Source organism: Watersipora subatra, chromosome 3 (genome assembly GCF_963576615.1).
Source record: "Watersipora subatra chromosome 3, tzWatSuba1.1, whole genome shotgun sequence".
Classification (NCBI taxonomy): domain Eukaryota; kingdom Metazoa; phylum Bryozoa; class Gymnolaemata; order Cheilostomatida; family Watersiporidae; genus Watersipora; species Watersipora subatra.
Genome location: NC_088710.1, coordinates 46,624,986 through 46,651,394, shown reverse-complemented (window position 1 = coordinate 46,651,394; position 26,409 = coordinate 46,624,986). Strand labels below are relative to the sequence as shown.

General features: G+C 35.4%; 2 protein-coding genes across 2 annotated transcripts in view; one reads left to right on the top strand and one right to left on the bottom strand.

The window, feature by feature from the left end:
• Positions 1–9,860: 9,860 nt before the first annotated feature.
• Positions 9,861–15,805, top strand: LOC137391956 (LHFPL tetraspan subfamily member 5 protein-like). The gene is made up of 3 exons (XM_068078531.1): positions 9,861–10,333; positions 13,441–13,653; positions 15,172–15,805. The coding sequence occupies exons 1-3, from the start codon at positions 9,916–9,918 to the stop codon at positions 15,360–15,362; spliced, it is 822 nt and encodes a 273-aa protein (XP_067934632.1). The 5' UTR covers positions 9,861–9,915; the 3' UTR covers positions 15,363–15,805.
• Positions 15,806–16,391: 586 nt separating this feature from the next.
• LOC137391955 (oxysterol-binding protein-related protein 1-like) overlaps positions 16,392–26,409 on the bottom strand; it is an 88,929-nt gene continuing 78,911 nt past the window's right edge. Inside the window, exons 19-25 of the mRNA XM_068078530.1 lie at positions 25,617–25,768; positions 23,081–23,303; positions 20,404–20,518; positions 19,156–19,311; positions 18,511–18,631; positions 17,835–17,925; positions 16,392–16,615 (exon numbers count right to left, since the gene is read on the bottom strand). Coding sequence (XP_067934631.1) covers positions 16,513–16,615; positions 17,835–17,925; positions 18,511–18,631; positions 19,156–19,311; positions 20,404–20,518; positions 23,081–23,303; positions 25,617–25,768 — 961 coding nt within the window. The 3' untranslated portion in view covers positions 16,392–16,512. The remainder of the gene's footprint in view (positions 16,616–17,834; positions 17,926–18,510; positions 18,632–19,155; positions 19,312–20,403; positions 20,519–23,080; positions 23,304–25,616; positions 25,769–26,409) is intronic.

Sequence of the window (26,409 nt, the reverse complement as noted above, 5' to 3'; positions counted from 1 at the left end):
GTTTGAATAAAATATAAGTTGCCCATAACACACCTGTTTAGAGAACAGTGTCTTCTTTTATGCAGCTCAAAAGACGTAGATCTTAACCAAAATTTAAAAAATTATCCTAAAGATATATCTTACGAGTAACATAAAATATTAATTAGCTATATTATTTATTTAATCGTAGCTTCAGTTGAGGTAATAGTCGATAAACAACTCAGAAAAGCCTACTTTAGCTTCACTAAACTCCTATTCACGAGTATTCTACAGATTCGTGTAAGAAATCGTCTTATGGAAACCTCATTTACATGTCTAATGTTGAATTATCCACATGAGGAGTATAGGAAGTGGCAAGAGTGCCATAAATCACTAGCTCTCTGAATAATCTATCATGTTGTTGCAGGAGTGACAAAGGAGTAATTATTCAATTGTCCCTAGATAAGAGTTGTATACAATTTGACACATTATGTAAATTGCAACACTAATCTTTGAATACCAGAAGACCAATCTATATGCATCAAGTCACTGAGCCAAATTTTATCCGTGTCAAAAGAAACTCCGCATAATTACAGGATAAACTGATCAGGTTGAGGTTTATTTCAGTGTCAACTTATTATAGATTTATTATATAATATCATAATAATATAATATATTTACTGACACAAAGTCTATGTTATATACATTTATCAATTTCACTGCTAGGTGCTACACAATCCTCTTTGACATCTCCATGAAGTGAAGGTTTTCTTCAGTTGCTTTTCACTAGGCTTAGATGATTTCACCTACCAGGCTTTTATCACCAACGCTTTACCTTAAACAATTTCATCGCAGTTTGTGATGTTCCAAGTACGCATGGCTATTTGGTCACTAAGTCATATCATTGCTTTTTTACATTTCGGTTTTCATGAAAAATGCTGATCTTGTTAAAACTATTAATATTATTATTATTAAAATTGTTAGCTTGTTTTACAAGCTTAAACACTGAAATATTTTGGTACCCTTATATTAAATGCAAAAAGCAACTAAATTGCACAAAAATTTGTTCAGCAAACTTGTTTGGATTAATTTTTCATTGCATTAACAAAATATTTTACAAAAAAACTATTTAAATGGACAATCAGTTAGCATTCGGTCCCATTTTTAACACAAGTTTTTGCAGCACTTTGCATCTTTAAATTAAAACTAAACAATACCAAAAATAAAATCATTCACATCACAAACAATTATAACTTTTAGAAAATTTTATTTTAAAATTTAAAAGTCCAAAGCACTCAACACCAGCTTTGATTAAATATTAGTTCTTTTACTCAAACTGAGCTGTAACCATCAGCTGATTCAATCCCGATTTCCTTTGATCTATTTAAAGTCAGCATGCAGCATGCGCTACTAAAACCTACCAATTTATTCTACTAGTGTTAGCAAAAGTCTCTCTCTCTCCCATAGCTAGTGACACTTGACAGTAGATACTGTTTGGCTTCCTAAATGTATAATAAACCAGCCCCTGAGCTAAATTCGCAGTGCAGTATGAATATGAGAAATCTCCACTCATGTGGTGTCATGTTGAGGAGTGGTCATACATAGTGCAGGTAGATATTTAGGTTTGTTTATTTGCGTTTAATCACGTATTAATTTTATCTTTGCACAACCACAAAAATTTTTCTGAAATCCAACAGTCAGTCGTTCAGCCATGTTCATACGGCCATGTAGATAAGAGGAATACCATCTCTTCTTTTTTATTCACTTGACACTCCTAAGATCCATTGACTTATTAGCCAAATTTATATACATTAATGAACTCGCATGAACCTTGTATCACCGACTACGAAGTACATCTTCATGTAATTATAAACACACCAGAAAAACAGTAAACAATGAGGGCATCTATATCTATCATACAATCAAGTAATTAAATATGATTGCTTGTTTATATTGTAATCAGATGAGGTAACATTTGCTGCACTATCTTCTAAGAATGATAAATCTGATTGCGCGCGGGTGGTTTTATACAAACAATGGTTTTATCATGAAAAGTGATACACGTAAATACATACAAGATTATACAAGCATATCTTATTGCAGCTGATCATACCTAATCACCCACACACCTTTGATTAAAAATAAATTTGTGCTGATAGAACTCACTGCTAGCCTGTTTGTTCCACCAGGAAGGGTATTTATATTGTTGAATAGTAGAGCCATTTCTGCTATCCTGCGCACTAACTTCGTAATTGGATAACATTATACTGAAGAAATCATCCATCTGCTTAAAAATTACAGTGTACCCTCAGGATACGGTTTGATCCGTTCCAGGGTTCCCAAAATCGTACGTAGGGGTATAGAAACCATAGTAATTATATAATGCAAACATTCTCTGGTAAAAATGATCAAAATTTTATACAAGTACTATACATATTAAAAATCAGTAACAAAATAGTATGTTAACCTTAGTAACTATAGTTATCTACAGTAACTTTAGTATATTTAGTGGTTATGATCTGCATTAAAATGTAAACTTTGTTGAATTCGTATGGTGACATAAGATTCGAATGGCGAGCTGAAAAAAAAATTAAGTTCCACTTCGTAAGGTGAAAAATTGTGTAACATACAATAATCGTATCCTGATGGTGCACTGTATGTATTAGCTACTGCATCTTGGTTCAAGCTTTATACAGTTGAAACATTTATTCCAAGACATGTCCCTAAAGTATAGCTTACTTCTCGATCCCAAGCACTGGCAACGGGCTCCCTCGACTATTGCAAGGAAATGAGAACCTATCCGCCCAGTGCTGCCTGTCGCTGCCAGTGTCAGCGCAACAGTTGAGCGCTACTTAAATTTTGCAAAGAGCAGCCAACACGGATGCATTGCAATGGTGAGAATCGGGCACTCATGGTCGAACCCCACACTCAGCTGCGTTTAAACTAATCGGTTATGAGCAAAAGTCTGATAGCAGATTATGAACTGGTGCTTCATGGTTTAGTAGAGTTTTATTGCTATGGCTTACGGTTCCTTGTGTAAATATTTGCCTCGATTTTACGCGCAGCTGTTTATAGCCATAAAATAACAATCTGTTGGCTGTCAGCAGCGTAACCGTTTTATCTCAAGGCGCTATTATCTGGATAATAGATATGATTTTATGCGAATATTAAAGCTGCCAGATGACTAAGTTTGGTTTAGCTAATAGTTTTTGAAATCTAATGGCAGCTCGCATAGTCTAATGCAAATAAAAGGCGTTACTGATTTGTAAGTTTATCCAAATCTCTTTATATCTGAATAAACTTGGAAGTGACATTCATGAGCTTTTTACCTGCATAATGTAATCTACGTAAGCGTTCAGTAGTACAGGCAATCCCCTTTTTAGCATTATCTGCATAATAAAATATTCATGGCAACTAGCCGATATTGGAAAATTAGACACACGGCCATCTGGGTGTTTTTTGGATAACGATGTACCTTGAAATATTTGAATACCCAAAAACTACCTAATCTTTCGAAATCTGGTTTCGAACTCAATTTTTCTATCTATAAAACCTGCTCTATTGCTGACCATTTATAAGACAAGCAATCAAATATTTCCATCAAGGAAAGTTTCACCAAACTGTGATTAGTGGCATATAAACACCGCCTCGCTGTCAGATACCAGCCGTTATCTATATATAAAGAGTTGAGAGTTGAATTATTCACGAGGTTACACATTTATGACACGTACCATAACATATTAGAGCTGGAGATCTAAGAAATAATAAGATGACGTTAATAATCTATCAATCATTTCCCACACCAGCTGGCAGTTGCAGCTGGCGAGCTTCCAAAACATGCAAGCGCTTCAGCCAGCTTGATATCTGCCCTCAAGTAACTACGTACGTATATAAGACTTGGGAGGCTTGCTACCTAGTGATCTGTCAGAATCATTTTCAAGTTTTATGCAACCAAACTCACATTTTGTGTATGATTTAGAGAAGACCGCACATGCTGACTCACTGAATCTATTGCTCATCTATGGGTATATCATGACTAAGTGAAATATTATATTAGAAACCTGTAGCCTCAGGCCCTATAGATAGGGCTATTGAGGCTATTTTCAACTATGGCAGTTTTTGGCATCATTTGGAAAAAAGCAAACTTTTATATACATCTATGTTAGAAATATCATTTGGTATAACATGGGAAACGTCAAGAAGTTTGTCGCCAAAATAGTAGTGAATGTAATAACTTCATTTATTTTACATGCCTACAACTGTTCTTTATTTACCATGATATAATAAACATACAGCCATTTGATTCTAGTTGATGTACCAGGAGTTCATAACTTGGATAACATCTAAGACACCAAGTTAGTCAGTAAAAGGCTATTTGTTAAGGCACTAAAAACCTTCCTCAAATGAGCTCAATCTGTGTTGTGTTAACGTGTCTTGTAGGTCGACTATGTGTGGTTGGCTGACTAGTACAGTAGGCATTCATTTGTATTGTAAGCAGTTCTAATCCACAGGTTCTAGTCCTACCTAGTCCTAAAGCTGCCACTATGTCAAATATATTTGAAGAGGGGCATGTGTGAATAATTACACACACTGTCAGTACCATTCAAGCTACAAAGTTGTTTGCATGGCAACGCAACGGTACAATCACTTTGACTTGCATTGAATGTGTCAGGGGCCTGCCGTCCCTATAGCGCTTAGGCTCTTTTTTGGCACGGGTCCAAGGAAGTTACTAATTTAAAGTCAGGTTAACTATAATTAAGAACAGCCTATATAGGCTTGTTTTATAATTCACTTTACAAACAAAACCTTTTATTATAAAACACATATGATCACCGTGTTGGGCCAGTCTAGACTAGTCATCCTCACTGTTTCTACGGCACAAAGAAATTGTGTTTCCAAAGAAATAACATATACTCAAGTTTTCAAAAATGACGTTTCATTCATCTTGGTCCAGGACTGATTGACAATGCCAAACAGGTGCTCTCCATAGCTTAGTAAGAGCTATAACGAGACCAGTTAGGCATCCATCATTTTACATACAGTTTATCTCAGTGCGTTATGATTTATGAGAGTGACGCGGTACCACATGATCAGCATGCACTCCTAGCCTTAATTCCATCAAGAACGAAATGAGTTAGTCAGCATAATGGAACATTGCTGCTCTCCTAGTAAATAACTTGGTATAGGTATCAACAAGGAAATGATGCCAAGTTTGCCCCTTCATCTCTATAAATAGCTCATTAAGGAAATGAAGTAGCTAAAACATAGTTTTGGGCGGATTCTGTCTAAGAGAGCAATCAATAAGAGCAATTAATTCTCTAGTGTTCACCGATTATTTTTCTTTTGTAAAAAGTTTCACCTTGATTAAATTGATAAAAGCGGTGGTTGATGTCAGCAACCGCTCTGTATGTAGCCATCTACAATGCAGTTTCTTTCATGATCTTTCCCTTTTGCGACGGAGAGAAGGTATTTTTAGCATCAATATCGTGTCATACTGATGATGTCATTTTGAATCACGTAAAACAGAATGATTTAACAAGGAGTTAGCAAGGAGTTAACAAAAAGTTAGCAAGGAGTTAACAAAAAGTTAGCAAGGAGCTAGCAAGGAATTAACAAGGAGTTAGCAAGGAGTTAGCAAGGAGTTAGCAAGGAGTTAGCAAGGAGTTAACAAGAAGCTAGCAAGGAGTTAGCAAGGAGTTACATAACTCAAGTATTTCTAGGAGAAGATGATTTTCTGACAAAAGAAACAGCAAATCAAAGAGATTGATCAAAATATATCAAATGTTTATGGATTTTTGCAAAACAATACAAACATACAAACAAACATTTTTGCAAAAAATATAAAAGTTAATACAAACCTAGAACAGCAAGCACCATGTAGTGATGAGGTAATACTTCTGTTAGTAACACTAGTTTTATAAACTGTTATATAGGTTTGTTTATGTTTATTAGTTAGAATAACTGGGTACTCCCCTCATATAGTGAGTCATGAGTGTGTTTCTCCTCACTGTTTTCACATTTGGAGAGTTCACTGTCTGGTGGCCTGAGTGCGTTTTCCAGAATAAAACATGAGAAATAGGAATTGGATAGGATAACTCCAAATTATTCTTGCTGAGAGATTACAATTTGCCACACAATGTTTAATACTGGATAATTTCGCAGGTTTATTAGTGAATTATTTGAAGTGAAAAAGTCAAATGTTTTTTCCTTTGTTATTATCACATTTATAAACGCACAAAAACCAAAGTCAAATATCAAAAGAACCCAAATCATATATCAAAGGAACTGCAGTTGTATATAAAAACCCAAGTCAAATATTAAAGAAACCCAAGTCATATATCGAAGGAACTCATGTCATACATCAAAGGAACCCAAATCATATATCAAAAGAACCCAAGTCGTATATCAAAGGAGTCCAAGTCATACGGTATATCAAAAGAACCCAAGTCATGTATTAAAAGAACCCAAGTCATATATCAAAGGAACTCAAGTCAAATATCAAAGGAACCCAAGTTGTATATAAAAACCCAAGTCAAATATTAAAGAAACCCAAGTCATATATCGAAGGAACTCAAATCATATATCAAAGGAATCCAAGTCATACGGTATATCAGAAGAACCCAAGTCATATATCAAAGAAACTCAAGTCATATATCAAAGGAACCCAAGTTGTATACCAAGAACCCAAAAATTTTGCTGCATTTCTAAGTTGTAGATTACAACTTAGAAATGCAGCACATTGACAACTTATCTAATCTAATAGGCTTATTTATTAACATTTCAAAATTGTTGAAGTCCTTCTAATGAATATGGATAGGAAGCGCAACTCCAATACGCATACTTTTGCAATAATTCTTATTCTTGTTAGGCAAAATGGGCAGCCTAACATTAAGGTGATTGAGCTGATAAATGAAATGCCGGAAGAATACGGTATAATAAATATTGTATACACAAAATAACAAAAGTATCTTACTAGCACTTTAAAACATTTTCACAATAGTCTTTAGCAAATATAAAACACTAACATGAATCAACGTGCGCGACAGCTTCCATTAGGAGTTGCCCAACCTTTGCTGTTGGGCTAAAAATTAAGCCTTGAAAGCAAGTGCGATGAACAATTACAGAATTGCAAAAAGATTACTAAAATTGAAATTTTTGTGAGGCTTAAGTTTAGTTTCATTAGTATATCTATTTATCAATAAACCCATTAGTATCATCATACATAAGGCAACACATTCTGAATGCTTCTTATCAGGTACCACTTATCATAGGAGATACAGCTAATTACATGCAGCTAATAGTGCAGCAAGGTATGTTCAACCACATTCATATTGTTCCCAGCTCTGTGAGGCTACTGCGCTTGTATCAGCAACTAAAACCATACAAGTGGTTATTGTTTTTAAAAACAGTGTTTGATAATACTATATATACTTGAACCATCAAAGCCTTATCTATCATCTGCATACATAAATTTGAAAGTTTGTCGTCTGCTGTCATTTGTTCAGATGTCTGCCTGTCCAGCTATATCTATTAAAATCTTGGACTTAAAAGCTCACTACATACTAGATTTGAACTCACAGTGATTACAACCGCAAGCTTCTAACCACACATTTAACCACTGTGCTACACAGTCCTTAGAATTCTATCGCTCTTATCATATACTTATCATATGTCAGTATATGAGAGCAAATACGCTACCGCTATCCGCTACGATGCAGCTGATGGCGCAACGTCATAAAGAGGGGTAGCTCTTATTAATAAGATTACTCAAATTATCCATTGGCAATGTGCCGGGCTAATAGCAAGTGGCAGGCAAGTACCTTACCTCTCATTGTTTATAAGCTGATTTTTAGTACTTGGGCAACACCAGATAGCACAGCTGGTGTTAAATAAAAATCAACTTTTTGTCCAAAGACTTCTTTACTACCAAGGCAACGCCGGACATTTATCTAGTTCCTATATAAGAATTTTAGCAAACAATAAGATGTTATGGAATTGTCTTCTTGATGGCAATGTAAACTTCAGTTGGAATGATAACTCCTATATTATCTCATTATGCGAAATACTGGTACAAAAAAGTAAATACATCTACTTAAGGTTATTGGAGTCAATGATCGACTATGTAGGTATAATATTTTATGGTTTTCATTTGGTATCTGGTGGCTATGAGGATAACTATCTGGTTGTTCAATAATGTTCTATAGGTATCTGGTGACTATGGCTTTAGCTATCTGGTTATTCAATAATAATCAACAGGTAAGTAGTTATTATTATTATTGCTATACAATCTATATATATATTTCTTAAAGTCTGTCAGAAATCCGGCTATAGATCTTAAAATCTTGGAATAAATTAGTTTGTGACTACTTTCGATTTTTTGGAAGGCAGCAGGTCATGATTTTGGCTATTGAACATTCAATCTTGACACTGATTACATTTTATTTCACAGTTATAATGTTGTCATCAATTAATTCGATCGAAAGTCAAAAATAAATGATCTCAGTTGGTCGTCTCTGTAAAAAAATTCATGTCAGCTTACCAAAAATTAAAAACTGTGAATTTGAACGTAATTTAAAAAAAATGAGAGCATAATTATTATGTATTAAGTAGACCATGAATAACCTACATAGTTATTTCTCAATACGATGCAATTGATCACCTTGGCCATATATTCTCAATCCTAGAAACAAGAGTTCCTTATCTGCTTTGTATGTTATTGCCATGTTTGCATTCTAAAATCTACTCTTACAGGTCGCCATCAGGATAGCAAAGGTTCTAGGCCTTTATGCTTGGAAACACTGTTAGTATCAGCACAACTAGAACAAAGTACAGCAGTTAAGCACCCACTTGAGAACAAGAAAGACTTTTTATGCTTTTAAGTCAACATTTTTGAAGTGTATTAGAATAGATGATAAAAATGTGATAAAAATTAACTAGACAATCTGTTGCCATTGGCTTTCAGTAAATAATTAGAAACCAAAGTATCAAAGTAAGCCTTAGAGCCAGAGTTCAACCTGTAGAAAAAGAAATACTCGATTCAATTAAAAGGTTTGAGTTACTAATTTTGTCTCCAGAGCTTTAGGTTTGTCACTAGTATATACTAGGACCCTAGCGGTTTAGTGTGCTGTGAGAGGTTGTCAGGTGTGTCGATAATGCGCAGAGAATAGGTATGTGCCTAAATACTCTCAAAGGCTGGAAGTTAGATGACTAGTCCAGGTGTTAAGTGGTGAGTTGAAAAGCTGAATGTGATCAGTTCGAATTTCTCATGAAGCAATGTTTTATGTCAACCTCGAGCATGGCTTTGGGCAGATGGACACGAGCCTTATTATGGTAACGAATCACTCGAATTCCGTATAATGTAATTCTTTTTCCTAACCTCCAACAGCGGCTTCGGTCAGACGGACAAACAGATGGACGGCCACGGCTCTTATTATAGTAAATATTATGCTGGTATTAAATGTATTTGTAATAAATCAATGAATTATGGAAGCTCAGTTATAGCGGACCCTGTATCTCGTAGTACAACCTACTTGAACTGTTTACTCTGAAAGCAATTACAGGTCGCATGCTTTCTGTAAACAGTGGATTTCACTAAGAAATTATGGTTAATATGTCGCTACTCTCACCTGAAACTAAGCGATGTACAGCAGAAAAAGACATCTATTTTACATGTAGTAGCTCTATGGAAAAAGACTGAAGAATTATCCACTTTTGACTTTACTAATAGATCAAAACTTATAATAAACTTACAGGTTGTTCCCTACCCGACTTACTAGTAGCAGTCACGAATGTTTACTTGTTTCTATAATAAAACTATACGCAACAGAGTAAAAGCGCTGAGGCGTGACAAGTAACAATGTATAGGGTGGAACAACTACAAAAGAAACCAGTTACGAGCGCAAAGCGGTCGGTAACAGACTGTTTCAAAGGTTCTGTAGTGTTGCGATTTGAGAAGTCATGGGTAAAAACAACAGCAAACCGGAGAGCGGAGATGAGAGAGTGCTATACTATCACTCGAAGTATGTAAAATACAGCAGAGCGATCGCTATCATGTGGGGTGTTCTTGTCATCAGCCTTCTCATCATTATTCTCCTCTGCCTCATCCAGCCAACGTGGTTCGGCTCGGCGACAAATCAACTCGGATCTGGGGCTTTCGGACTGTGGAGATATGATAGAATGGTGGAAAACCAGTTTGACCAAAAGGGAAGCTTTCTCGATCTAACAGAAATTCCCTCGGCAGCATTCCAGGCAGCAACGGTGTTTGTTTTATTGGCAGTGTTACTGATTGTCGTGTGTGTCTTGTGCTTCTTTCTCTTTATCTGCATTTCCTCCAAGATCGTCTTTATCGTTTGTGGCTGGATTCTCGTTGTTGTTGGTAAGTTCCTCTAACTTGATCTTGAAGCAAGCATTCTTGAATCGAATTAACTTCAAACATAAATTGCTTGTTACAAATTTTGACTAACAAACTGAAAGCTTAAATTTAGAATTCGCTCTTAAAAATACTAAAATATTTTACTTAGTGATTGAGCTCTTATCTAAAAATTTTAATCTAAAATAAAAATATATCGCTGTGTTAAAAAGAAGTCTAACCTTTTGCCAGTTGTTATCCTCTGTGTTAAACACAGTCTCACTTGACGAACTGAAGTAAATTTTATGTAAAATATCCTACATTCAGTAGAGAGCGTAATTCATGGATTGTTGATGAGTCCTCGTTTATTGAGAGCAGAAAAGAGGAGCTATTACGCAAATGCATCATGACAAGCATCTGATATTTCTTCCTTGACTTTAAATTTAAAAGAATGAGAACTTTTTAAACTTGTTGATATCCAAAACTCATAGTTTTCAAAATAGTGCTAGAGTTGAGAGGGTGAACAACTTTATGCATACCACTATTCTATGCACCTACCCTAGTCTATGATGACTTTAAGGCATTTCGGCCACCAGATGTTTGCCCTAATGTAGTGTGCGTCAGCAGATGTTAAACGAATCATACAGAGCGCCACTCCTAAAACCGTTTCAAATATAGAAGAAATAGAAAGAAAAACCGAAATATTACGGTAGACTTGAGCAGACACCCATTATACCTTGCCTTCAATTTTTGCTAAACGACCACTAAAATTATTATTTGAAAAGCTGAAATTTGTAGAGCCAATATTTCTCTTTTGCCATCGAATGATAACTGACAAGAGTGGCAAGGGTTAAGTTATTTTTGAATATAAAGATGAGCAACATTCAATAATAAGAAATCAAAGCTATGTTGATAGAGCAGCTATTTAGAACACTCTACTCTGGCTGACAGAGATTGATAGTGACACACCTACACAATCTGACAAAGTTGTTTGTTCCTAGCGGCCTGGCTATGGTTTGACATGCAGGAACAGGTGATTGATTCATTCTTCATATCCCAGCTCCATCTAATAGCATTACCTTTAAAGAGCTATTTCTTACTCGGGTTCATTACAAAGTATTCAATAAAATGTACTGTAACATTTTCTCACACAAAACACATTTTTATTGAAGTTGTGGTATTTTGTTTAAAGGTAGAAGGCCAGATGAGTCAACAAATAACACATCTCCAATTATGTTTTAGAATATCACAAACTTGTATCAAATTTTCACGCAACTTGAGAACCAACCCAAGTGTTACACAATACTATCTGTAGTACAAAGCTGCAACACTACTAAAAAGACAGGCCAGTCGTTGAGTTGAATGTTTCTTTGTTCCCACTATAATCTTACAATAGAGAAAGCGAACTAGAGTTGAATAGCATTTCTTATTCATGAAGCTCTGATGGTACGCCTGATTACCAGCCTTCAGTTGCTATGCTCACAACTATTCTCTGCCTCATTGATTCTACATATTCCTTTGGAAACTAACGGGTGACTTATCTACTATCATTGGTTAAGTGTACACAGGTTCTCTTCGAGGTGACAAACGAATAGCAAATATTCTAATAAAATCTTGGGAAACTAAAACGAAATAAAATGATTAGAAACTTTAAAATGTCCCTTTGCCTACTTGAATGAGAGTGTTCATGGGTTGTCATGTTCGCAGTGCAGCAATTTGTGTGAAAATGAAAAAAATCTCTAGCAATGGTAAGCTTATGCTAGAATCGACGGTCATTATGGTGAAGGGAGTTAAGGCCTGATTAAAAGAAATTACTAATACTTTCTTTTCAGTTTTGGAATCAAAAAAGATATTGTAAAAATCATTAAAAGCGTTTACAATCACTATTAAAAAGACAATCCTTTTGGAAACAAATCTCATAGATTATCTGATATCTAAAAAGTGATTCGAAGAAACAAAAGAAACGTATTAGTTCTGATTTAAAGTTTGTAAAGAGGTGTAAGTGACACATATAGCAGGCATAAGTAATGTGTATAAGCTGAGTTGCCGTGGTCCAATCACCTCCTTATGTTGAACTCTAATGACTACTGGAAACTACAAAACATATGTGTTAAGTAAACTACTCTGGAAGACAAGGTTCACTTGAGAGATTTTTAAAATATATCACGGACAGCTTCAATTCTCTCTGCTGCCGCTTTAGTTGTCAACCATATTTGGCTGACTTACCCGAACTATATGTTCTAATTCCTGTTATATTCCACCTGTATTCATACTCATATTTGGACCAAACATTCTTTTACTTGGTGAGAAGCTACTTAAACATACCTATTTTTGTAGGAAAAAATTGCAGTATCCTTTGGTTAGCATTAAAAATTATTAACTTGATAAAATGCGCTGAAAGGACAAGAAGGAAGAGTACTTTACATTTTACTTTACTATTCAAACTGATTTAGCGTGCAGACGACAATTGCTGGGTAGATCCTGACTTGTTTTTGCTCTGTGGTCGGCCTCGTCTCTTAACTATTCAGATGCTACAAGAATGACAAAGTGCTGGATGATCTTTACTAAACTCTCTGGCTCTAAAAAACCTTTTTTATTTAATCGCATTGTTTAGTTCAATAGTTTGTTGAACTTCACTGTAGGTTGGGCAGTGAGTGCATTTCCTCAAAGCTGTATAGCTTGAAATAGTATTTCTGTCTAACATGGTAGAAACACCTATTAACGCTTATTTTAAACATATACAACAGCTAAAATGACACTTTTTCAAATGCTGTCAGAGAGATGCCAATCACAAGCTAGCCATAACCGAGTAGAACTATGAATTAGGGCTAAGTATATCTAGTAGAGAAAGAGGTAGGTCTGCTCTATTGGACGAGGCCACATATAAATAACATAATGCGAGGTTATAAACTTAATATCTGCTACCTAACTGGTAGCTGCGTATATTTGCGTAAGTCCCCACATCTGATATTCTGTTAAAAGCTTGCAAATAAATTGGCAAACAGTATTATAATAGTTCTCTATTTACATTCCATGGATTACAATGTTGACAGAGTATAAGTTTTGCCTAGTAATACATTCTCAAGCTTCACGGGAATCACACACTAGTTGAGATGAAAACTTTACATTTTTAGCTTTGTTCATGTTGCTGGCTTGTATAATCTACCCGGCGGGATGGGATGCCACGGTGGTACAAGAAGTGTGTGGTTCAGATGCTTACTCTACAGGAAATTGCCACCTTCAATGGACCTACATCCTCGCCATCATCTCCATATTTGATGCCATCATATTAGCTGTGTTGGCCTTTGTCTTGGCTATTAGACATGTCAAGCCCCTTCCTTGGCAAGGTATGATTCAAGCAGTCCTTACTAGTTATGAAGGGTTAAAACAGCAGTATGGGGAGTGATGAATATACTGTTTTATATTAGTTTGTAATTACTATTTGTTCCTTCAAGTAGAGTCTAAAAAAAATTCTCAAGCCACTAAACTCTGTCCACTTTTGTTCTTTTGAATTAGATGCGTGCTTCTTCACACTGCATATCACAAAGTTATTACCTAAGAAGTTGGTAGAATCGTTGTGATATGCAGCAGGGAGAAGAATGCTTTATAGTCACTAGCACCCTGGCAGACCGTCAGGTATAATAAGTGACCTGGCTGTATTCTGACATACAGTAGGGTGGTCGATTGATGCCAGTGGTAGAGCATTGGTCTACTAAGCTGAAATTTGTGAGTTTGAATCTCGTAAAAAGCAATTGTTTTCTTCACTCCTAAGTGTGGCCGCGGACAATGAACGTACGAGCACAGCTCTTATTATAGTAAAGACTAGGACAGTGGCAATCCTATGAGCCGTGAGAGATTGTCTGGTGTAATACGTATGTACACAATAATTCCTAGATGTAAAAAGGTGGTCGAGTGGTGCAGATAGTAGCAGGCTTGGCTGAGAATCTAAACACATGTATTGCAGTTTGATCACTGTGTGGTGCAATATTTTGTCCCAGCGTTCTTAGTGTGGCTTTGGAAAAACAGACAGATGAACATGGCTCTTATTATAGTAAAGATTGTCCTAAAGTGATTCCATTTTTGCCATGTCATATATCAGGCTACACAGTGGTGTAGAATTATATTATTGAATTCGTCTAAAATCAATCAGCATAAACGAAAACAATTGACTGAATGGCCTTCAGTCCTTTTTTACAAACGAGAAAAAAAAAATTCTTGAAAAACATTCGTTTTGCTCCAGAAATTACACAAAAATCAAATAGTATCTTTGGGTTGGCATAAAAATCAGCATTTTTCATAGCTTGAATAACAACGTCATTCTATGATAACTTAAAAATAATTTGAAGATGGAAAAGTGACACATTCTTTAACATATAGTATAATGTTGCTAATTAAATATTTCATATCAAGCTAAAGCAACCATCAGTCACAAAATGAAAGTCACACACACATGGGCTACTAATTAATTTGTGATTGAAAAAATTAATGGCCGCTTTTTAAGCCAAGAGCAATGCTAGATTGTGATCTCAAGACATCCGAGTATGAAACTATGGTTAACATCTTGTGTATTTACAAGACATGAATGAGAGTAGATAAGGCAGCCTATCATAGCTTGCATAGTACTTGAATTACCAAATGGAAAGTGAGGGTTACTGTAATGTAATTGCAGCGACTTATACAGAAATGTATATATGACTCAAGCAGTAATTTGTAACTATGCGCTTCCTTGTTACCATGACAACGGAGGATGTGTAACCTGGCGAGATATCGCAGCTTCATTGGAATTTAAATTTTTTGATCGTAAGATTGGAGCTATACAGAAACTACCATAGATACTCTAAACTGTTTCAAACATTTTTTTTTAGAAAGCGGCAGTTCAACAAAGAAGGCTTATGTGGTCGGTGATGACCGCTCTTCGGGAGTACAGTATGTGCAGACCGTACCACCCAGCTACACAACTCAACCGGTTGTTCTTGTAGACCAAGGATCTGTGATATCGCATCCTGTGGGCACCCTCAGGTCACAAAAATCATCAAAACGCAACTTTCAACTTTAAGACAACCACAGATACTAACTAATCGAAACAATAAAGTTTATACAACACTGGACCATTTTGAAGTTGTCTTCTCAGCGATCACAATAATACTTGAATTCAAGAAAGGCTGTATTAACATTGCATGTATTTTTGGCAGCATCAATATCATCTTCATGTAAACAGATTATATTACAACTAACGCTATTACTATCTGAAAGCTAAAATCTTTATATTATCAACATTAAATGTAGAAGATCTTGATATATTAAAGCTTCATTTCACTTCCTGTACTTTTGAAGTTTTCACCAGAACTTGGCTATACAGTATGTTGATGACACAATTGGAGAATTTTTATCCAGATTCTGTGCACTTTCTTCATTACACATTGCTATATGTATTCATAATCCTCTATGAACCAATGCTCTGCTATTTCCTGTGATATAATACAATGCTCAGCATCTGCATTGTCTACGCATGTGATGTCTATGCATGATTTGTGAAATATAGAATGGCGACTGGGTAGTCTAGCCTACATAACTACACATTTAGCTGAAAACAACAAAGACCAGACAGACTGTCTTTATGCAACAAAGTCAGCGAGCCTCATCTAATGCTGACTGAGAAGTAGACCAGCATGTCTGTTGTGTTTTGAGTTGGCAAAATCATCTTATAATAACTGCTTAATCCACTCCATATGTTTGTGGACTCACTAAAAGTGTGTCAGCAATTCTTCAAAGATTGAGTATGTCTGCTTAGCTTAATGCAAGCAGAGGCTGTGTGTGTTTTAAAGAGCATTGTTGAACAAACAATGGCTCTGTGATCATGGCTGGACACGTCGAGTTCAGTGACAAGAGAACCTTGACCACTAGAGACATTGGATATTATTCCTGTCACCGCCAGCGGTCTTTTTGAGAATTCAACCCCAACCTGTTGTGTGCAGGTCAGATCTTTTATACCACTAGGTCATGGCTGCTATTACGATGATAGTGACTCGAGAGAAGATCACTGGTTGCTTGCATCACATTTGTTAAAATGCACACATTATTACAATCAGCAGTGACATAAAATATATTATTGACTCATGACTAAAAAGGCACTAAGCGTATAAAATGGTAAAAAACTATCGAACTTCATAGAACTTGGAAGAATGGTTTATGAAAAAAGAAATAAATTAAAATATATCAGGACAGTTCGACCAATTACGCTCCCAATATTTACCAAGGTACACCCAGTCATTCTTCCCGATATGCTCATGATTTCGCCAACCAAACCACCTGCAATACATGACGATTTTACATAGCAAATAGGAAGCATCTATGAGTTTGCAAAATGTTCAAAGATGAAATGAACATCACCGGCGTTTAGGTTTGTGTGTAACCGTATCAGTTCTAAATCAATCGATGTGACCTTGTTTGCTGTGTAGTACATTGCTACACATATTATGGATGCAGTCCAAACTCTACTAGAGATCATCTCAACTTATCAATATCCTGGGATCCAATATCAAATTTGAACAAATACTTGGTTTTATACTGTAAGTAGCTTCTGATATGCATATATCAAGTTCAATGTTTTCAGTAAAACAATGCATTTTGGTGGAAGTGAAGAGGTAGGTAAAATTGAGATAAAACAGAAAATACGCCTCCACCATAGAACAGATTTAACACACAAAGTAAATCTCAGATCAAATTAACTTCATGTGTAGAGGTTTGATTATAATATTGATTTAATTGGTGTACAAGCAACAAGATATCGAAGAGTGTTTCTCAGATCATAGACAAGTACATGTAATTAAAACTACCACTAGATTATCACACAAAAACATACAAAATTGTCTGAGATAATCTAAGTTACTATAAAATACATTTAGATACTCACACTTAAGTTAAGCATATCATGAATCAACCAATAGAATTGAGATGCTGAAACTATCAGTTCATCATGGCAACCGCATGAATGATCATTTAGCGCCATGTTAGCCTCAGGTTTAGCACAATATAGATCAAATGGCCACGGGCTATTTTTACCAGTAGGAGACGTATTGAAGGATTCCTAACACCAATACTCAAAGTGTTAGCTTAGCGCAAGCTAGCGATTATGTGTGCATAATTGTTACAGCAATCTTACACCCTAAGATTAGGCTAACTTCAAGTGTGATTCATTATCTATGAAGAGCTTCAATACCCAGAACATCTCTGTTAAGCAAATAAATTGCCAGCGGCTATAAGCCAGGCTTGACAAACCAGGTATTTTTAGAACTTAAAATTATGAGTCTACAATACATATAGAATGGAAAAGGATATTCACATAAAGCCGATTACTCTCCTAGTTAGATCTAGAATCTAGATGGTCTACATTATTCACAAGTGCAATTATCCTTCGATAATCAGAAGCTGAACATACGAACAATGTAATGTCATTTTTATAAAAACGCAGAGATTTCAACAATGACACGTCCCTTTTGCAGCTATTTATGAAAAGCTGAAATATTACCTTGGTGACCATTCTTCTCTATTCTTCTTCATCTCCTTTCGAGTATGTCTTTGCTTCTCTTCTAAATATAGTTTCTTTTCAGCAGCTTTATCTGAAAACATCAATTAGTTAGATCTGGAATAAACTGACTCTTAGATTGGGAGGTATTCTACTTTAGCGGGAGTTGTCTGACCTACAAGTCTACTAAAATGTAGACAGGGAGAAGTATGTATGACATCTCGTGTGAACTTCTGTCTAATCAGCTTTGCATCAACCAGCCTCGATTTGTGACAATTATTTATGTGTGTCTTGAAATAGTTTATTTATCCCAAAGTTTTATTTGTTGTGTGTTCTACTTCAACAAAGCAGATATGGAGACCAGGCGACAAAACCAACAAAAGAAAGCAATACCTGATGGTTACGTGAAGTAAACTATGCAGTTTGGAGTTGTCTTATGACATTAAGTATAAAACAACTTATTTAGCTGACGTATCATCTGCTAGTTTGTGCTCCTAACTAACCACAATCAGCACATTTATATAAAAATGTTTTGTTAGTAATGAAATAGTAGAATAGTATTATATATTATTTGAAAGTCCCAAATACATAACAGTTTTGCTATTAGTTGGATGGTTCCTCTTGAATAGCAAACAAAAAACATGCAATTAGTTTGTGTTCATAAGCAACCTTTACATACCTATATTGCCTTGTTCCAAGCATCGTATATCTGGCCTAAGTCTGCTATCGGTGGGACAGAGTCTAGAAATATCACCTTCTATTTCATTGAGCATCATTGCAAACCGTGTAAAACTATAATACTACAAATAGAGAAGGTCGGGTAACTATTATATATCCATGAGGGCAGCTCCCCAAGCAGACTGAGGACTTCCAAGTGATTTCACAAAGTTAGACATCTGCTATGATCAAAAACACACCTGACCAACGAACACAAGAAAGATGTGTGAATTTCTAAGGCTGAAAAGTTACAATGAAATGAAGCCATTTAAATCATGGGTTGATATGCTGGCAGATTAGCAAACAAACATCAAGGGGGAATATAAGCTGGTCAGTTTGGATAAGGATCTCCGATTTATATCACCATAACACATAACCATAACACATAACCATAACACATAACCATAACACATAACCATAACGTAGCAGTTTATATAGTAACTGTGATAATGGAATCACTAGTACAAGAAAAGCCTGTGAACAGGCCAGTCTATGAAAAGTACCGTATATATTCATAAATGGGCAACAAACTGGGAGCTGAGATTCAATATGCATTAGAGAGAGTGATGATGTGAGCGTGTTATATAAAATACACTCTGAGATTAACCTTATCACTGTTAGGGGGCCTCTCTTCAGCCTGCCATAAAAATGTTTGTCCAGGTATGTGAAGGTCGAATTCTGAACACTTGCTAGGCACACCCTGGGCAGAAGAGTGGCCATTGTTGTCTACTATTGGAGATTCAGCCGGGAGCTTCTTCTGATCCTGAATAGTAATAAAAAAAATGATTTTGCGTAAAAGACAAAGAAAATACAATAATTTAAAACTGACCCTTTATAGAATTTTTATATAACTTATATAAAAAATTATAGATTTTTAAATCCTTTTTATATAAATTAAAACTGTTCCTTAATCATGCATGTAAATCTGACGACACGAAAAACTGGTTTTAGAATTATAGCTCGAAATAACAGGCCTACAAGACTGTTACACTGGACAGACAAAACAGTTTTGAATCAAAACATGACCCAAGTACAAAGTTAACATTGATTTACATTAATTGCAACTACTATTTGACTACAGCCTCTACATATACTCTGTACAGCCAAACTTCTAATTATGGTTGTCTTTAGTAACTTGCAAATTATCAAACATAGAATGGAATATTTCAAATCAACATTAAACTCTACACCCAAAGTACTTTCCATCATACGGCGTTCAAAACCTCCCAAAAAGTAGCTAAACTGTAGGTGAAAATAAAGGAAGAGAAGATGAAAATTAACATCTGAAAGAGTAAATAAAAGAGCTTATTTAAGGTTCACGTAATCTATGTTAGAGTATGTTACATTTTATAGCTCTATCTCCTCCCCTTACATCATACTTTTACATCTCCAATGATGCAACCCTATTCAGAGCTCTCTAAGGTACACGACAAGAACATCTACATAGAATATTATTTCACTAATTTATTAACACATTCTACATAATGAATTTGTTTTAATAATATAAGTAATCAGTTTTTAGGTAGAGGAACGAACAAAATTGATTACAATGTACTGTTATATGAATATTTACTCCAACCTATGATAGGTTTACGATATGAAGCAGATCCCAAAATGGGTTAATTGAACTTGATTAAGTATTTGGAGGTAAACCTAACACTGATTAATTAATAATAAATAAAATTAATAATTCAGAAAAGAATCCCATTAGAACTGTATTTTAACTCATTATTTTAACTTATTATGTCTCATAAGGAATAGTCCGAACCTAAAATAACACATAACTAAACAATACTCCAGCAGGTACTATGAAAGCGGCTACAGAGATCCTTTATTTAATCAATATGTTACATACGGTACTGGGTTTGCTTCTGTGTTTCTCTTGTTTAATGTGCAGCTCGTATTGTTTTGGATCGACTGAGAACATGGTATCTGTCCAACTGCCGTACAGAGATAAAAGTTTCTTGTTGCTGCATGAGAAAGAGAGTGATATTAGGTCAAGGGTATCAACTGATGGAAAGACAGTAAAGAATCGTCAAGGTAGAAACTTGGTGATTGCAGGTGCGAAGCTGGAGTTAACGAGAGAACTGGCCCGGATCTGCAGTCAACTGGAGTCTATTCGATTGTGAAATTGAACTTTTACACACATGGGAATTTTTAACTTCACATGTAAGCACTATGTCCAAGGTTGGGTTTTATTGAAATTGGATGGCCAAGTGTACAGGAAATGTAAACTGATAAACACACAGAATGTGAAGTAGTTGCTTCTGGCTTGCTATGACTAACACTGTATTTCCTTTATAGATAAAAACAATTCCTTCAAAGAAATAATTACAGGTAGTTTTCAGAGTCGGAGAAAATCATACACAGCCAAATTTCATAACTTCTGGTTGCCTGTCGAGATGAAATCGAAACAATTTAATAAACTAATAAATTTGTGAGCTTGTTTAACATCGTAGTTCACTTATTCTGACCGTTTATGGCCGTCGACTTACGTGTCCAAAACTCTTGTTGAGATTGTTTATGTGTAAACGTTTACTAAAAATCAGATTTTACGGTTTCAAATAAAAATTATATTAATTTAATCTTTAATATGAGCCAACTGTTATGAATGACCTCAGCAGAAAATACAATACGCGGAAATTACTATAAAAAATATATCACTCACGTCAAATGAATGTTTTTGCAGACAATTGTTTTTAAACATGGAAGGATCGTTCGTGCGAACCGACAATGAATAGTCTTTTTGCTGTGGCTAATGCTATAAGGATAAAATGCTCTGAAGCACCAATTTGGAACCATGAAAATAATCCATCAGCAATAGAAAGTAGCAGCGAGTAGCTGAAGCTATTAGATATAACCGTGAAACTATACTAGTTATATCATCAGTTACTAGTTACAGTGCAACCTTCCCTATTATCAACTCTGGTTCATGCATAGCAATTCTCAAATGCAACTGACTGCCATGATGAACTAGAAAATCTAACAAAACTTAAAAAGCCAGCTGCCAGTAATCATTTTCTAAAAACAGTACCCAGAATGCCCAACGAATTCTCACCCATAGAAAAAATGAACCCTTTTGACTGACTAGAAGAAATGGAGGTTTCTCATTAAGTGATTGGGTAATATAACATACTGCCATCTGCGATTCTTTTTTATTGACATATTATTGAAGTAAAAAGTTCAAACTTGTTTACCTTATCGTTAAGGGAAATATGTAATACTGTTAAATTATTACTTTATTGATGAATAGAAGCATCTTTAGATTGTTTGCGAAGCCTTTCATAGCATTTCATAGTCTATATAATCTTACACATCTACGGTTTAAAACTGCATCTAACAATAAGCATAACCACTGCGAACATCAAAGACCAGAGTAATAGTAATATCTTTTCACACAAGCAAGTTACGATATTACAAAACTTTAAGTTGATGGAAAGATTTCCAAATACTAAGCAATGCTACAGCATATATGCAGAAAGATAAATATGACATACTACGCATGACATACTACGCATGACATACTATGCATGACATACTACGTATGACATACTACGCATGACATACCACGCATGACATACCACGCATGACATACTACGCATGACATACCACGCATGACATAGTATGCATGACATGCTACGCATGGCATACTACGCATGACATACTACGCATGACATACTACGTATGACATACTACGCATGACATACTACGTATGACATACTACGCATGACCTACTACGCATGATCTACTACGCATGACATACTACGCATGACATACTACGCATGACATGCCACGCATGACATACTACGCATGACATGCTACGCATGACATACTACGCATGACATACTACGCATGACATACTACGCATGACATACTACGCATGACATACCACGCATGACATACCACGCATGACATGCTACGCATGACATACTACGCATGATCTACTACGCATGATCTACTACGCATGACCTATTACGCATGACCTACTACGCATGATCTACTATGCATGACATACTACGCATGACATACTAAGCATGACTTACTAAGCATGACATACTACGCATGACATACCACGCACGACATACTTCGCATGACATATTACAGATAACATACTACGCATGACATACCATGCATGACATACCACACATAACATACTAAGCATGACTTACTAAGCATGACATACTACGCATGACATACCACGCACGACATACTTCGTATGACATACTACAGATAACATGCTACGCATGACATACTACACATGACATACTAAGCATGATATACTACGCATGATATACTACGCATGACATACTACACATAACATCTTACACATGACATATTACACATGACATATTACACATGACATATTACGCATGACATACTACACATGACACTAAAATGAAAGCTTTTGAGATTTTCTGTACCTGTTTTGAACACGGAAGCAATTAGTACGCTACTCTGTCATACACAGTTCAGCGTATCCACAGAGATCACAATATCCACCAATTAAGAACTACAGGAGTAGAGACACGCACCTTCGGTCAAGGACAGCTCCTTCTATCCGGTGAACCTCCCGAGAGAACATGTTGCTTTTCTTGAAGGTGATATCAGCTTTTTGGCCAGTCTTGTGGTTGACTATTTCCATCCTACCGTGATGCTCGACCCAGAGAGTTCCCACTATTATATTGTGTACAGAGCAGTTTACATTCTCCCAAGTATAGACCTCTCCGTGCCTCAATAGATTCACCGTGATCACACCTTCAACACAAGAGAACCTTGTGATCTAGTTGCAGCAGTTACTACACTCTACCTAGAATAAAAACTTTGTCTGAAGGTTTGTCTGAAGGTTTGTCTGAAGGTTTGTCTGAAGGTTTGTCTGAAGGTTTGTCTGAAGGTTTGTCTGAAGGTTTGTCTGAAGGTGACCCTTAAATGAACTAAAGATGAACCTACACAAAGTTTTAGTAAGTTCTGTCAGAAAGTATCAGTATTTTTCTATCATTTGCGATTGTTTTTGATGTTTGAGGTGGTCTGACTGCCAGGATGTTTCTAAATTAAAATCGAAAAAACTTAATCGTGGTTAAAATGCTCAGCATAAAAATACGTGCCAAAATGACATCACTAGTTGCGCGACTGCTTGTCACTATCGCTATTGATATCAGCTGTTGGTTCAAGTTTCTATCCGAAGTGCAACTATAAACGTCATAATCGCACTTTTGTTTAAATCTGAGCATTCCAAGCAAGGTTATCATTCAAACTAGTATATCTCTAGACTGGGTCTACAAAGACAAACATTACATCAAATCGAAGCTTGCCTTAGCTTTATATTGATATTATTTTCATTTGCATCACTTCAATGCTGTGAGTTTACCTTTAAAGGAACATGTTAGACACACCATATACTCCTAAACAGACATTGCCTTCTGCATCTCTTAACATTACCATGATCTTTAAAGAGACCACTATCACAGGTTAGGAAAATAACCCGTCTGCTACATAATGAAAACGAGATCTAGGGCATTAAAAACCCAAAAAACATATGGGTCTTGAAGCATCCACCGTACGAAGCACAAGGCACAATACTTGAACCAAACTTGTGGTCCTTCATACTTTTTTATACAACTTTCGATATGACTTTAAAATAAAATTTCATTGTTCATTTAAAAAATGAACTAAACACTAATTCAAGTTTTATTTTTAAAAATAAAACTTTAAAAGTGTTTAATTTTAAAGTTATATTCTTTCCATAGTGATTTTCATAGCTTCATTTTGAAAATGATTCGGCAACAATCATCAAGTTAATCTCGACAGAGTGACAAGCACCGCTGAGTGCATACAAAGTTGTCACACGGCGCTATGTCTCCAGTTTCTAATAGTTTCACGTGTTGTTGTCAAATACAAAAGCACAAAAGCAAGCCAAGTATTCCTGAACATCATATGTAGCTGAGTTTACAAGCACCATATACCATGTATATAGATGTACATACATATTAAGTGGTCATTACGATCTGGTAGTACGTAATGCAGTTGTTTCTAATGATATACTACATGTAGATTAGCTGTGTTCAGTGTCCCTATTTATTATAAGCAGTTTGAGCAGATGAGAGTCCTGATTACTGACTTCAGCATTTTACCCCCTATTATTATTATTACTATTATTAAAAACAATGATAATGATGCAAGTTCTGCATCTCCTATGTAGGCTGATGCATGACAAGTATTCCTTTGACAATCATTCTAGCAGTTAGAAAATCACAACATTGCAATGGCTGCTTAACATTCATTGTGAAAAAAAATCTTTCATATTCTACTTGGGGACCAGTAAGTATTACTGCCAAGAAAAATAATAAAATAAAAATGTAGTAATAGTAAATACAGTTACACACACGATTTTTCAAAAGTCCAAAAGGCTACTACAATAAATAATATTATTACATAATATTATTATATACTATATAATAGTATATAATATAATATAATTATATAGTATATAATAATATGATTATATAATTTCATACAATAGAACAAGTACCAAGGGATAGATATAAAAACTAATCTGTTACTACAATAAATATATGATTCCACTTAATATTTTATAATTTGCCAGTAGCCTATTAGCAGGCTTACCCTAGGACACTTATATTTCGCTAGTATTTAGTTTCGTGAGTAGCATTCAGAGTAAAATTTTGATGCAACTTAATTTCGCAGCTCTGATGAGTGTGAAAATATAGTGATGTGAAAATAAATGCAGTGGAACAAACATAATTAGATTCCTCAGGTTCGGTTAACCGATAAGAAAAAAATTTCAATTTGGGACTAGTTTGTAATTGTGATCCGCAGGTAGAATTGTGTGGCCAAGATCGATAATACAATTTGATCGCTCGCTGCCATTTGTTTCTTGGACATCAATGAACAAAGTTATTTAATTCCGTGTTTTCGCTCATTCGTTATGATAGTTTAGTTTCGCTCATGAAATTTTCGCGAAAGGATGACTATGCGAAAACGCGAAAGTTAGATGAGGTGAATACATGAGTGTCCTAGAGCATGCATATTTGATTCAGAGAATCTGTTCACCTTTTGGAGTTATTTCCACAGACTTTCCCCAGAATTTGAGTTTAGGATTGATAGCACCAGAGACTGTGTAGTGAGGAGCTGACACATGGAATGCAGTGATTGGAGGGTGGTGGCTGACTTGCTCACATAGCACTTTGTATCCCAACTCCTCCCTGAACAGAAACGATTATATAAATGTACAAACATATCCGACCTCGATTTTTGATCACAGTCTATACTGGTAAGCTGTTCAAAAACGGATTTGTTTGAATTCCAAATCAAACTTTCCTATTACAAATAATTTTAAAAATTTCATGGTTTCAAAACTGTAAAATGTCTTTATTTCACACGAAGATCCGTATATCAGGAGAGCTGATAAAGTTCCCTGAATTACTCTATTGATGAAGCAGGGTGTGGAGAATGTATTGCAGTACCTGTAGCAGCTCATACCTCAGCCTGACTTTCTCAGATTTTTGTTTTGAATAAAAATGCGTAGACATAGATTTACCACCAGCTTTCTATAGAGTTATGATAGGAGACAACAAGCGATGTAAAACACAAAATATATTGTCTATTTTGACTATAAAGACAGTTAAAAACTCATGTTGCCTTAAAACCAAAGTTAATTTGTAAATCCATTAAATTGTCATTGACAGCAGTCAAGGTTTACAGCAGAAATGCTCCAAAAAGCTAAGCAAACATTAGAGTTATATCAATGCACACCTTTTAGGTAAATAACATAATTATGATTGAATTATAATTGAAGTAAAGGCATAGAAAAAGCATAAAGTAAGATTTTCAGCCAAACTACTGC

Bases quoted from the DNA above. Each gene is read 5' to 3' on its own strand.
- LOC137391956 (XM_068078531.1), top strand. From the start codon at position 9,916: ATGGGTAAAAACAACAGCAAACCGGAGAGCGGAGATGAGAGAGTGCTA. The intron at 10,334-13,440 runs GTAAGTTCCTCT...TTACATTTTTAG, and splicing joins CTGGATTCTCGTTGTTGTTG to CTTTGTTCATGTTGCTGGCT. The intron at 13,654-15,171 runs GTATGATTCAAG...ATTTTTTTTTAG, and splicing joins CAAGCCCCTTCCTTGGCAAG to AAAGCGGCAGTTCAACAAAG.